The 14,670-nt window shown below is 43.9% G+C and overlaps 1 protein-coding gene and 1 long non-coding RNA gene across 2 annotated transcripts in view; one reads left to right on the forward strand and one right to left on the reverse strand.

Annotated features, from left to right (window-relative positions):
- Positions 1 to 14,670, reverse strand: part of LOC141132312 (uncharacterized) — a 218,840-nt gene that overhangs the window by 99,177 nt on the left and 104,993 nt on the right. The window lies entirely within an intron of this gene.
- Positions 1 to 14,670, forward strand: part of LOC141132298 (O-acyltransferase like protein-like) — a 104,263-nt gene that overhangs the window by 22,638 nt on the left and 66,955 nt on the right. Inside the window, exons 3-5 of the mRNA XM_073620565.1 lie at positions 6,847 to 6,925; positions 12,967 to 13,105; positions 13,186 to 13,385. Coding sequence (XP_073476666.1) covers positions 6,847 to 6,925; positions 12,967 to 13,105; positions 13,186 to 13,385 — 418 coding nt within the window. The remainder of the gene's footprint in view (positions 1 to 6,846; positions 6,926 to 12,966; positions 13,106 to 13,185; positions 13,386 to 14,670) is intronic.

The following is a 14,670-nucleotide window of genomic DNA, read 5'->3' on the forward strand; positions in this document are numbered from 1 at the left end:
ACAATGGTCAGTTAAAGTAACACAGTGCTGTATTGCAAAAAATGGCCTGGTCATGAAGGAGGGTAAACCTTCCAGAGCAAAAGTTGTTATGGGTGACTACTCAAAGAAAAAAACAAAAAAAGTGTGTGAGGCCCTCCCAAAAATTCATACCAGACCATTATCTAGGCATGCCTTGCTGGCCAGGAAAGGTGGTGGTGGTGGTAGTGGGGGGGGGGGGGGGGTGCAACATAGGATGCCTTGCCCATCTTGATTAGGACAAGGGTCTCTTCCCAACAATCCTTGTCTGGTAGTTGTGGGGGTCTGCAGCTGGGGGGCTTAAAGTAATCTGGAAGCGCCCTCTGATAATAAGGGAGCCCCCCAGATACCACCTATCAGTTTTAGTAAATCAACCCTTTTAAGTTTGGTATGAATTTCTAAGGAGTACCTCACACAAACAAAAAAAAGTGTGAGGTCCCCCAGGAATGGGTTTTAGAGTGTGAGGTCCCCCCTAAAAATCCACACCAGACCTCAATCTGGGCATCCAGCCTGGATGTCCAGGAAAGGGGGGGGGGGGGCTGGGGCCCCAACATAGGATGCCTAGCCTATCTTGATGAGGGCAAGGGTCTTTTCCCCACAACCTTTATTTGGTGGTTGTGGGGGTCTGCAGCTGGGGGGCTTATAGGAATCTGGAAGCACCCTCTGATAATAAGGGAGCCCCCCAGACACCACCCTCCCCCCCCAACGTGAATAAGTATGGGATACATAGTACGCCTACTCATTTACAAAAAAAAGTTGTAACCTAGCCACTTGCTGACCTCCGAACGCCGATATACGTCGGCACAATGGCAGCGGTGGGCAAATGGGCGTACCTGTACGTCCCCTTTCATTTGCGGGGCTAGTGGGCATGCGCGTACCCGCCGTGTACAGCATGACCGTGCCCGCGGGTCCTGCGGCCTCGATCATGTCACGGAGTGGCAGTACGGGGAGATGCCTATGTAAACAAGGCATTTCCCTGTTCTGCCTAGTGACATGACAGAGATCTACTGCTGATCGGGAGCAGTGATCGCTGTCATATCAGTGGTAGCCCATCCCCCACAGTTAGAATCACTCCCTAAGACACACTTAACCCCTTGATCGCCCCCTAGTGTTTAACCCATTCCCTGCCAGTGACATTTACACAGTAATCAGTGCATTTTTATAGCACTGATTGCTGCTATATAAATGCCAATGGTCCAAAAATAGTGTCAAAAGTTTCCGATGTGTCCGCCATAATGTCGCAGTCACGATAAAAATCACAGCTTGCCGCCATTACTAATTAAAAATAAAATAATAAAAATGCTATAAATCTATCCCCTATTTTGTAGACGCTATAACTTTTGCGCAAACCAATCAATATACGATTATTGCGATTATTTTTTTTTTTTACCAAAAATATGTAGAAGAATACATATCGGTCTAAACTGAGGAAATCATTTCAAAATTGTCGCTCTTTTTTTGTTCATAGTGCAAAAAATAAAAACCACAGAGGTGAACAAATACCACCAAAAGAAAGCTCTATATGTGGGGAAAAAAAGGACGTCAATTTTGTTTTGGTGTAATGTCGCACGACAGCGCAATTGTCAGTTAAAACGACGCAGTGCCGAATCGCAAAAAGTGCTCTGGTCAGGAAGGGGGTAAAATCTTCCGGGGCTTAAGTGGTTAGAAATGAAGACACCCAAAAGTCTTTTGTTTAAAAAAAAATCCTCAAAAAATGTCCCTCATTGTAAATCCATCACCAATCACTATGCCTGCCACCTGCTGACTCGCACAAAAAAACCCTCTCAACTGGGTGCACCCGATCAGCGCAGGAACAAGATCACTCAGTGCCCAGGGCGGAGATAGGGAACTGCATTCCCCCCCTTCACTGGGTGGAGAAAGGGGGCGGGGCCCATATTGGCAAGCGGAAAAATGCTTGTTATTTTTGTGGCATGCAATGAAAAAGTACCAGTGAAATGTTTAAAATAGATGCACAAATATGTGGCAAAGGAAAAAAAATGTCCCTGGGTTGCTGGTGTCACTGAAAGGGAAAAAAATGTCCCTGTGCCAGCGGTATGACTGACATGAAAAAAATTCCCTGAGTTGGTGATGTGACTGGAATGTACAGATGTTCTGGAGTCAGTGGTGTCACTGAAAAGGAAAAATGCCCCTGTGTCACCAATAGGAAAAAATTGTCCCTATGTCGGTGGTGTCACTGGAAGAAATACCACTACAAAGCTCCTCCCCCACCCCCAGTACAGAGCTCTTCCTTTAACGCAGACTCCTCCTTCCTCACTACAAAGCTCACCCCTCATCCTCTTCCCAGTACAGAACTCCCCTCCAACCCCCCCAGTACAGTGCTAACTCTCCATTCCCCCCTTCCCCAGTACACAGAGCTGCCCCCTCTTCCCAACAGTGTTCATTTTGTTGACTAAAATATTTCCGTCTACTAAATTAATACTATTTTAGTCAACCTAAATACGACTAACAAAATCATACTTGGGGGCACACCCTAAAAATGCGTTCACATTAAAAATGGTGCAGCCATAAGACCATCAGACAGTACAAAATAGATTACAGCGCACACATACAAAAATGACATTTAAATCCTGCAAGGCTGTTTAAAAACACCTGAACACATTCAAAAAGATGGGGATTTGGTCACACTATATGGTCATATAATGCTAAGCCCACCTACTGCGTCAAAGTACCCCATTATCAGTGGGTCCTACACTAGTAATAGCATAGCTCCCAACTGTCCCTGATTTGGATCAATGTCCCTCTGTCCCTCCCTCCTCCCCATTTGTCCCTCATTTTGGTCTGATCTATATAGATGTATATAAAATGCACTTTTTATCTATCAAAAAGTGTTTCCCGGTGCTAAACCTTTCATCTGATTTCTAAATTGCTGCATTTGTAAATTCCAAAAACCAATATAAAGGAATAGTAGGGGTAAGAAAAGCATTTGTGCGTTTAACAAATCGTGTTTTTTTGTACAATTCTCCTTTAAGGGGGCGTGGCAGGGGGTGTGTCCTATGCCTGCATACTTTTGCTGATAGGTGTACCTCATTCCCATCTCAAAATGTTGGGAGGTGTGATAATAGAATGAAAGATCCTGCGTCTCAACCATGGGAGATAAACTCCTCTTTATGGGAGAACTGAAAGGACGACTCCTATAACACTGGTGGACACTAATAAGAGGTCATGAAGGGGGGATGGGGTGCTCCAGCCCAAATACGACTAAGACTAAAACAATTGAGATGACTGAAATATGACTAAAACTAAAATGGCATTCTAGTCAAAAGAATATGACTAAAATGAAATTGAAATTTGACATCAAATTTAACACTGCACTATCACATAAAAATAAGTATGGGGCATCGACTAAATAAGAAAAAGGCTTTTCTTTTTTTTTCCTTGATATTTAATGTTGGTAATATATTCAGGTTATATGTGCAATGGCATTACAGCCGATAGAGTTTACAGTTTTGGGTTTTTTTTTTCAAGTTGCACTTCTGCTTGTCAAAAAGCTGTCTGTAGTGCATGATCACACCTTAATACCATAAATAATAACATGTTATTACATTTTTACTCCAGGAGTATATAATAAGCAGTGGCGGCCGGTGCTCACTATTTTTTTTTTTTTGGGGGGGGGGGGCGGGAGACAGGGGAATGTGATGATCGACTCCCATCAAGCCCCCCTCCTAAGACTCCCTGGCCAATCGGGTCTCAGGGCCCGCTTCCTGATTGGCCAGGAGGAGAATCGGGAAGACAACATATAATCATATAATCACACACATAGGTTGGACTTGATGGACTTGTGTCTTTTTTTCAACCTCACCTACTATGTAACTATGTAATTACTGGTATGTAACTATAATAGCAAATATTAATTAGCTATTGTCACACAACTGGGTGGGATCAGGGCGCAGTGCTCTGTACCCCAAGCTGACCCTTTTTTAAGGCCAATTAGAGCCTCAGGCTCTAATCATATGCCTAAAAAACAAAAGCCCCATTTGAAATCCATGCATCCAGTGCCCTGCAGTTAGATTAGGGGCCGGACGCATGGGTTAGGGGGGTGGCGCCCCTTATGGATGGGCAGCCACTGATAATGAGTTTGGCAATTCTAAAGAAATGCTTAAATAATGTATTCAAGTTTAAATAAACCCATTTGATTTAATGTACTGGAGATTTTAGTCAACTAAAATACAACTAAAAAATTCCGATTATTATTATACAAGATTTATATAGCGCCAACAGTTTGTGCAGTGCTTTATAATGGAGGGAGACACTACACCAACAGTACAATTCAAAACAAGAGGGTTAGAGGAGCCCTGCTCCTGCGAGCTTACAATCTAAGAGGGAGGGGCTGGTGAAACAAAAGGTAGGGACTGTGAGGGATGAACTGATGAGGTGAGTAAAAGATTTGGTTGTTAGCTGGAGGCAGGATAGACCACCCTAAAGAGATGAGTTTTCAGGGATGGCCTAAAAGTGGACAGAGTAGGAGATAACCGAACAGATTGGGGTATCGCGTTCCAGAGAATGGGAGAGGCTTTGGAGAAGTCCTGAAGATGAGCATTGGAGTAGGACACAAGGGAGCTAGAGAGCAGAAGGTCTTGGGAGGAGCAGAGGGTGAGGATGATTTGGATGATATTTGGAGATAAGATTGGTGATGTAGCTTGGGGCAGATTAGTGAATGGCTTTGTATGTTATTGTTAGTGTTTTGAATTTTATTCGTTGGGCAATGGGAAGCCAGTGGAGAGATTGGCAGAGAGGAGTGGCGGACACTGAACGGTTGGTAATGTGGATGAGTCTGGCAGCGGCATTCATGATAGACTGAAGAGACTATAGCTTGCGGAGAGGTAGGCCAATGAGGAGGGATTTACTTTAGTTAAGGCGAGAGATAACAAGGGAGTAAATAAGTTGCTTAATGGTCTCAACGGTTAAAAAGGGGCGTATTTTGGAGTTGTTTTGGAAGTAAAGTCTGGACGATTTAGATAGTGATTGGATTTGGGGCTGAAAGGACAGGTCAGAGTCTAGGATTACACCTAGTACCTTGGCATGAGGGGAGGGACTGATGGTTGTATTATTGATCTTGATGGAGAAGTCAGAGGGAGGGGCACGGGCTGGAGAAAAAATGATGAGCTCAGTTTTAGAAAGATTGAGTTTGAGGAACTGGTGTGACATCCATGTTGATATGTCAGTTAGTAAGTTAGTAATGCGAGTGGAGACTGAAGGAGTGAGGTGAGGAGTAGAAAGATAGATTTGTGTGTCGCCAGCATAGAGGTGGTACTGGAAACCATGGAAGTTTATTACCAGACCAATGGAGGAGCTGTAAATGGAGAAGAGAAGGGGTCCGAGGACAGAACCTTGAGGTACCCCTACAGAAACAGGTGGAAGAGGATCAAACAGAGTTAAAGGTCATACTGAAGAGTGCTGTGATAGGAGGAGAGCCAGGAGAGAGCAGAGTCTTGAAAGCCAAGAGAGTGGAGGTTTTTAAGGAGGATGGGATGATCAACAGTATCAAAGCCTTCAGAGAGGTCGAGTAGTACGAGTATGGAATAGTGGCCTTTGGTTTTAGCAGTAAGTAGGTCATTAGTAAGTTTCAGTAGGGCGGATTCAGTGGAGTGTAGCAAGGGGAAGCCAGACTGTAAGGGCTCAAGAAGGTTCTTGTCAGTGAGGTAGGAGCTAAGACGATTGTAGACTAAGTGTTCTAAACGCAAACAGGAGCAAGGAGGTGGGTCTTAAGTTGTTCAGGCTGGTGGGATCCAGTGGGGGCTTTTTAAGTATGGGGGTGATCAGGGCATGTTTTAGAGGGAAGGGGAAGGTGCCAGTAGAGAGGGAGAGATTGAAGATGTGAGTGAAGGAGCATAAGATAGAAGAAGAGGGTAACTGTAGTAGATGTGAGGGAACAGGATTCAGGGGACAAGTGGTAAGGCGAGCTTCTGAGAACACTTTAGAGACCTCTTCGGTAGTAGAAAGGTCAAAAGAGGAGAGTGTTGAGAGTAGATTAGTACGGGGTATGTTAAGTGGGTTAGTCTGTGCAGTGGAGATGTCCCCACAAATTGCATCAATCTTGTTTTTGAAGTGATTGGCAATCTCATGAGCAGTGAGCGAGTTACTGGGTGGAGATGGTGGTAAAGAAAGTAGAGAGTTAAACGTAGAGAAGGGACGAGGACTGGAGGACAGAGTGTTAATGAGAGTGACAAAGTAGGGTTGTTTGGCAGCATGGAGGCCAGGTCGGGGGAAAGACAGGGGTGAGATTTTGTTATGGAGGTGTTCAGTTGCAGAATAGAAAAGAGAAGGAATAAAGTGGCGAGGGTTTTTGTTTTCTGCTTGACTAAAATACTACTAAAACTAATATGGCATTTTAGTCAAAAGCCTAAAACTAAATTGAAATTTGATGTCAAAATGAACACTACTTCCCAACCCCCAGTATAGTGCTCCCCCTTCCTTCCCAGCTTCCCCAGTACACAGAGTTGCCCCCACCCCCCAGTAGAGAGCTCCCCCTTTCCCCAGTAGAGAACCCACCAGTACAGACTGCAGACATGAGCCACACTGCAGTCACTCCTATCAGTGAGAGGCAGGGAAAAGGGAGCTGCTGGAGCTCCCAGTGTTGCCCCCCCCCCACATAGAGCCGACACCCAGGGCACATGCTCCTTCTGCCCTCTCCTTGTCCCGGCCCTGCACGTGATCAATCCCAACTCTAACACTAGCCAATGATAGCTCCATGAGCTAAGTCCAAACCAAATTGTGAGCTTATCTCTATTGGTCACCAACCTGCTCCAGTTTGATTATTATTTATTGAAATATTGATTTATTTTACAATATACTCCTGTTATTATTTTTCAGGAAGGAATAAAGTTTGTGGTTGGGATATGTGTTCCTGATTCTTGCACTAGCCAAGACATCACCCTATTGACTTCTATAGGTAAATTAAATGATGTGGTTATTCAAAGCTGTATGTATGTGTGATGGGGCTCAGGGGCAAAACTATTAAGGGGCCCCCGTCTCTCTCCAATCTCAAAGGCAATTATTTTAGTGAATTGGTATACTGATTTCAAAGCATTTGTAGAGGTTCATGCTCTTCCATTAGAACTAAAGCCAAAATGTGTTTTTTTTTCTAATTTTTTTGTGTCCTTTTGGGGAGATTTCTCTCACTTCCTGCCCCATGGCCACAACAGGAAGTAAAAGGAAATCCCTCCGATATGAGGGAAATCCCTGGTTGTCAACAGAATTAGCACCCCCATTAAAAGATTTCCCCTCTATTCCTGTTCTGATGACAGTCACCAGGATAAACAGAGAGAGAGAATCCCCTTAACGATGACAGACATCAATAAAAACATGAAAAGTGTTCAAATACTAGTATTAGGCGTATTAGTTTTCTTTTTAATGCTTTTTTCTCTCTTTATTTTTACCTGGTGATCTGGTCAGTAATTCTGTTATTTTTCAACTTCCTTAAACAGACCAAGCTGTTCAGCAAAGTGGCAGTTAGAGGGTTGAGACAAACCATTTATGGTACAATATTTTTTTATTGAGGTTTCAAGGTTACATGTAAGTCAAATATAAAGAAGATAATAATGGAATTCAAAATAATATATATTTTGTAATCATTACAATATATAACCATTAAAATTACAGTATAAAAATGAAGAAGTAAGAAGTAAGATGAATAACTAATCGTTTAGAAACCTGTGTTGAGTAAAAATGAATGAATAAAATAAATAAATAAATGTAAAAAATAAAAGATAAAATAAACAAATAAATAAATATATATACAGTGGAGACGGAAAGTATTCAGACCCCCTTAAATTTTTCACTCTTTGTTATATTGCAGCCATTTGCTAAAATCATTTAAGTTCATTTTTTTTCCTCATTAATGTACACACAGCACCCCATATCTACAGAAAAACACAGAATTGTTGACGTTTTTGCAGATTTATTAAAAAAGAAAAACTGAAATATCACATGGTCCTAAGTATTCAGACCCTTTGCTCAGTATTTAGTAGAAGCACCCTTTTGATCTAATACAGCCATGAGTGTTTTTGGGAAAGATGCAACAAGTTTTTCACACCTGGATTTGGGGATCCTCTGCCATTCCTCCTTGCAGATTCTCTCCAGTTCTGTCAGGTTGGATGGTAAACGTTGGTGGACAGCCATTTTTAGGTCTTTCCAGAGATGCTCAATTGGGTTTAAGTCAGGGCTCTGGCTGGGCCATTCAAGAACAGTCACAGAGTTGTTGTGAAGCCACTTCTTTGTTATTTTATCTGTGTGCTTAGGGTCATTGTCTTGTTGGAAGGTAAACCTTCGGCCCAGTCTGAGGTCCTGAGCACTCTGGAGAAGGTTTTTGTCCAGGACATCCCTGTACTTGGCCGCATTCATCTTTCCCTCGATTGCATCCAGTCATCCTCTCCCTGCAGCTGAAAAACACCCCCACAGCATGATGCTGCCACCACCATGCTTCACTGTTGGGACTGTATTGGACAGGTGATGAGTAGTGCCTGGTTTTCTCCACACATACCTCTTAGAATTAAGGCCAAAAAGTTCTATCTTGGTCTCATCAGACCAGAGAATCTTATTTCTCACCATCTTGTTTTTTTATCAAACTCTATGCGGGCTTTCATGTGTCTTGCACTGAGAAGAGGCTTCCGTCGGGCCACTCTGCCATAAAGCTCCGACTGGTGGAGGGCTGCAGTGATGGTTGACTTTCTACAACTTTCTCCTATCTCCCGACTGCATCTCTGGAGCGCAGCCCAAAAAAAAAAAAAGAAAAAAGAAAATGAAATGCTGTAATAGCCATTGCCATTGGCGGCCACTACTGCCAGCCAGTGAGCCAATGAGGAGAGAGCAGGGATGGGGCAGAGTCATGCTCCATGTGTATATAGACACAGAGCAGTGGCTCGGGAGCGAGCCTGTTTGAGTGCCCCCATTGCAAGCTGCTTGATATGGGGCACTTGGCCAGAGGGAGGGGCCAGGAGCGCTAGCGGGGGACCTGAGGAGAAGAGGATTGGGCCGCTCTGTGCAAAACCATTACACAGAGCAACTAAGTATGACATGTTTATTATTTTAAAAAATAATCTGCCTTTAATATCATTTTAAAGGATAAGTTCACCTTTGGAACATTTTACATGTTCTACCTGTATTTAGGGTGCAACATGTAGCTTGTTCCAGCTCCTGCCTCCAATCCCTCATACGGCAGTGTGATTCATTAATAGAGTTTTGTGAACAAATTAACTACATCTATCATTGGCCTCCATGGCCGACGGCTTGTAGCTCTCAATGAGAACTGCCATGCAGTAACTGTCTGCCCACACAAGGTACAGGCAGACATCTGTACTGAGTGTCTTTAGGATCAAAGAATTGGAATGCCTTATAGGCTACAGAGTAAAAAATTAATAAATGCACAATTTTTTACTACCTATTTTTTTTTGTAAAAGGTGAACTTAGCCTTTAACCCAGCTGAAAATTCTGCTGAGTCAGCAAGTGTCCATAGAAAGATTGAGATCTATAGAGAAATGTCATTGCGTAGAGCGACAATTGAAACAGAACAACATCAAATACAAAAAAAAAAAAGGAAACAACGCCAACACAAAGAACACTATAAAAAATGGACTGAATGATCCTAAATACACATGACAAAAAAAGTGTAAAAAGAAAAAGTTTAACTTTTTATTTTTAAGAATATGTTATCCCAACATTTCATATTTCTGATATGAGCCTGCTGCACCATGTACCTGTATGAGAAAGTATCCTGTTCTCTTTGTATTACTTTCTTTGTGTGAAATCCCTGGCGTTCCTGCCAGTCCCTCTGCTTTCCTGTTAAAAACTGACCACACTAGGCATGAGAGCACAGCGTGGTTAGTTTTCTGGCTGTGCTGGAATTCTGCTTTCCTTCAATGATTAGACTTGTGTTGACACCCCCCTTTCCCCCTAAACAGCCATTCCTTGAGAAGACCAGTGCATTGCTGTTTCTCTTCGCCCTGCTCTCTGCTGCAGATGAGAACAGAGGGTATATGATCACTTATAAAAAAGAAGGCTTTTCCCAGATCTCCACATCTACTGAGTGTTTGACATGTATAATGTGACATATGCATTGCATGTCTGTTATCTTCAGAATGTAGGGGTTCCCTCTCCCCAAATTACCTATATTATTATACAGGATTTATAAAGCGCCGACTGTTTACACAGCACTTTACAATGTGAGGGCAGAGAGTACAATTACAATACAGGAGGAATCAGAGGGTCCTTGTTGGAGCTTACAGTCTAGGAGGGAAGAATACAAAAGGTAATAACTGTGGGGGATGAGCTAAAGGAGAAAATAAATATACAGATGTTAGGTGGGTGGCGGATAGGCCTCTCTGAAGAGATGAGCAGCAGTACCCACCAGCAGTACCCACCAGCAGTACCCACCAGCAGTACATGCCCTGGAGGACAGCCAGCAGCAGCTGCCAGCCATACCCGCCTGGGGGACAGCAGCAGCCAGCGATACCTGGAGGAATCCTGAGGAAGAAGTGAAGATTGAGGTCAGTTGAGGTGCAGGTAAACCGGAGTGCATCAGTGTGAAAGCAGCCCTAGGCCCCTTTTACACGATCGGTCCAATCGGGTCCGACTGCTAGTTTTTCATGTGGACCCAAATGGACTCTCTATTCACCTATATAGAGTGGCAGATATACTTGTGTCTGCTTATACCGCCTATCTCCAATCCAATCAGCTTAAAAAAACAGGCGATCTGTCCCCTTCTGTCTGGGCAGATCGGAATGGAGGGCCCACAGAGTAGTGCGGGCTGTGTCTGTGTCTTCTCTGCATATGCAGAGTGGACACAGACCTGTCATCCACCCGCTCCGCTCGTTGTGGCCTGCAACCAGTTACCAAGTCGCTAAAGTGGCCCTCGCTCTTCAAAAGGTTGGGGCACCCCTGTGATAGACCAACACAAAGTGGCACATTATTGTGAAGCGGAAGGAAAATGATAATTGGTTTTCAAATTTTTTTACAAATAAATATGTGAAAAGTGTGGTGTACATTTGTATTCAGCCCCCCTGAGTCAATACTTTGTAGAACCCCCTTTCACTGCAATTATAGCTGCAATTTTTTTTCGGGATGTCTCTACCAGCTTTGCATATCTAGCGAGTGACATTTTTGCCCATTCTTCTTTGCAAAATAGCTCAAGCTCTGTCAGATTGGATGGAGAGCGTCTGTGAACAGCAATTTTCAAGTCTTGCCACAGATTCTCAATTGGATTTAGGTCTGGACTTTGACTGGGCCATTCTAAAATATGAATATGCTTTGATCTAAACCATTCCATTGTAGCTCTGGCTGTATGTTTAGGGTCGTTGTCTTGCTGGAAGGTGAACCTCCGCCCCAGTCTATAGTTTTTTGCAGACTCTAATGCCGCGTACACACGGTCGGACTTTTCGAACGGGCTAGTCTGACGGACGCCGACGGACCAAATCCGGCGAACAATCGGATCATGTGTGGGCTTCACCGGACTTTCAGCGGACTTTTCGCAAATCTGACGGACTTTAGATTTGGAATATGCTTCAAATCTTTACGTCGTAACTCCACCAGACCCAGAAATCCGCTCGTCTGTATGCTAGTCCGACGGACAAAAACCCACGCTAGGGCAGCTATTGGCTACTGGCTATCAACTTCCTTATTTTAGTCCGGTGTACGTCATCACGTACGAATCTGTCGGACTTTGGTAGTGTGTGTAGGCAAGTCGTTAGAAAGTCTGTTGAAAGTCCGCCAAAAGTCAGTCGAAAGTCTGTCAAAAGTCTGTCGGACGGGCTGTCGGACTTTTGTAGCTGAAAAGTCCGACCGTGTGTATGCAGCATAACAGGTTTTCTTCTAAGATTGCCCTGTATTTGTCTCCATCCATCTTCCCATCAACTCTGACCAGCTTTCCTGTCCTTGCTGAAGAAAAGCATCCCCACAACATAATGCTGCCACCACCATGCTTCAGGGTGATGTGCAGTGTTAGTTTGCCGCCACACATAGTGTTTTGCTTTTAGGCCAAAAAGTAAAATTTTGGTCTCATCTGACCAGAGCACCTTCTTCCACATGTTTGCTGTGTCCCCCACATGGCTTCTTGCAAACTGCAAATGGGACTTCTTATGGCTTTCTTTTAACAATGGTTTTCTTCTTGTCAATATTCCATAAAGACCAGATTTGTGGAGTGCACGACTAATAGTTGTCCTATGGACAGATTCTCCCACCTGAGCTGTGGATCTCTGCAGCTTCTCCAGAGTTACCATGGACCTCTTGGTTGCTTCTCTGATTAATGTTCTCCTTGACCGGCCTGTCAGTTTAGATGGACAACCTTGTCTTGGTAGGTTTGCAGTTGTGCCATACTCTTTCCATTTGTGGATGATGGATTGAACAGTGCTCCGTGAGATGTTCAAAACTTATAATATTTTTTTATAACCCAACCCTACTTTAAACTTCTCCACAACTTTATCCCTGACCTGTCTGGTGTGTTCCTTGGCCTTCATGCTGCTGTTTGTTCACTAAGGTTCTATAACAAACCTCTGAGGGCTTCACAGAACAGCTGTATTTATACTGAGAATAAATTATACACAGGTGGACTCTATTTACTAATTAGGTGACTTCTGAAGGCAATTGGTTCATCTAGATTTTAGTTAGGGGTATCAGAGTTAAGGGGGCTGAATACAAATGCACGGCACACGTTTCAGATATTTTTTTGTATTTATTTCACAATTATGTGCCACTTTGTGCTGGTCTATCACATAAAATCCCAATAAAAGGTTTTTGGTTGTAATATGACAAAATATGAAAAATTTCCAGGAGTATGAATACTTTTTCAAGGCACTGTATACTGTATGGTGATATGACTATGGCAGTTCTCTATTGGGTGTAGTGTACTTTATCCTTCTGTATTGGTGATCGCACTCTGTATTGTTAGAAAACCTGGTATAAGTTAGAATCCCTTAATCTCAACAATAATTATTTTTCCAGGCCTGTTCAGATATAAGAACGCACCATTCCTGGCCCCTCTGCCCTCCTTCATCTTGCAGAATGAAACTGCTGTCACCGTGGCCAATACAGTCTGCTCCCGAGGCCTCTTCCCAACTAATCCATTCGCCATTGTTTGCCTGTAAGTATGAGCTTAATGCCACATTAGTGTTCCATAAGCCTCACAGAAGTATCAATAATTCTTCTCTGTGCTCCCGGCAGATTCCTCAGTGGACTGCTAATCATCTTGCCAATAATTGGATCCATTTACACTGCGGTTCTTCACTTCAGAGACTCGTCGCCATTAGCCCAGTGTCAGAGAATCATTCTGCTCAGGAAACCGAGAGCTCCGGACCAAGATAATCCGGCCATGAAATCTCCTTCCCCCCTGGAGGAAGACTACAGCAATGAGAAGACACCAAGTAATCTTCAGTGGATACATAAATACCATTTCACACTGAATTGCCCAGATCATTCGGTAGATTGCTCAGTGCAATTACGAAGAAATATTGTCATTTATGTCTTTAATACGACAGACAAAACATCTCCAATGGCTAGATTAAAGTGAACCTCCTGCTTTTTTCAGATGGAGCAAAGCAACGGGTTCACTTTAATGCCAGTCCCACCAGCAGCTTATACCCACCTTCCCTTTGCTCCCCTGCTGCTGTGTTCAGTGGGAAAATAAAAACCTGGTACTTTTGAGTAGAGAGAACATTTGAGTTACCCCCCCCCCCTTCCTCCCACATAACACCCCTGGAACTTGGCATTTGGCCTTTAAAGCCCCAATGTCAGTAAATGGGGTTGGTGGGAGCAGGAGGAGTTTAGCTGTCGAGTCACTGTAGAAGTGGGGAGCAGGGTAAGCTGAGCTGCTGAGTTACTGTTGGGAGAGGGGAGCAGAGGGAGTTAGGCTGTTGAGTCACTGTAGGAGTAGGGAGCTGGATAAGCTGAGCTGCTGAGTTATTGTTGGGAGGGAAGAAGTAGAGGGAGCTGGGCAACTGAGTCACCAGGGGTAGTGGGGAGCAGGGTATCTAAGCTGCTGATTCACTATTGGGAGGGGGAAGCAGATGGAGCTGATCTGCTGAGACGTAGGAGCAGGATGAGCTGAGATATCACCGGGAGGGGGGAGCAGGAAGAGCTGGAAGGGGGTGCAGGCTAAGTTTCCAAGATGATAAATGAATGCTGGGATGAAGGAGCAAGGGTGAGCTGAATTATTGGGACAAGGGCTTGGACAACTTCAGTGCTAACATTGTGAAATTTGAGAATGAATTACTCCAGATCAGCTACAAAGGTTAATGTGAGCCTATTTTGAAGGCAATTGACTGCTTGTTAGGAATATGTAAATACTTGAATGTCCATAGGCTGGGCACAGGTTCACTTTAAGGTGTTTTTTGTAATTAAAATAATCAACATGTTATACTCACCTGCTCTGGGGTCCCCCGCCAGTGATCTTGGCTCTTCCTCTTCCTCCTTTGCTCAGGAGCAAGCAGTGTGTGCTTGCTCCTGAGCCATGCCCAGTAGTGTATTTAGGTTTTGTGCTGCCCTAGGCCTGACTAAACTTGTTTACCCCCTAATTTAAATATGACCCACCTCTTCCTGTCAAGGCCACACCCCTTGCTGTTTAAGACCTGCCCTGAAATTTTCGAGTGGCGACACTAGTTTTGAGGGCCTGGGGGAGGGGGGATTCCCTTAACTTGCATAGATTTCCTC

The sequence above is a fragment of the Aquarana catesbeiana genome, linkage group LG01, assembly GCF_042186555.1.
Source record: "Aquarana catesbeiana isolate 2022-GZ linkage group LG01, ASM4218655v1, whole genome shotgun sequence".
Taxonomy (NCBI): domain Eukaryota; kingdom Metazoa; phylum Chordata; class Amphibia; order Anura; family Ranidae; genus Aquarana; species Aquarana catesbeiana.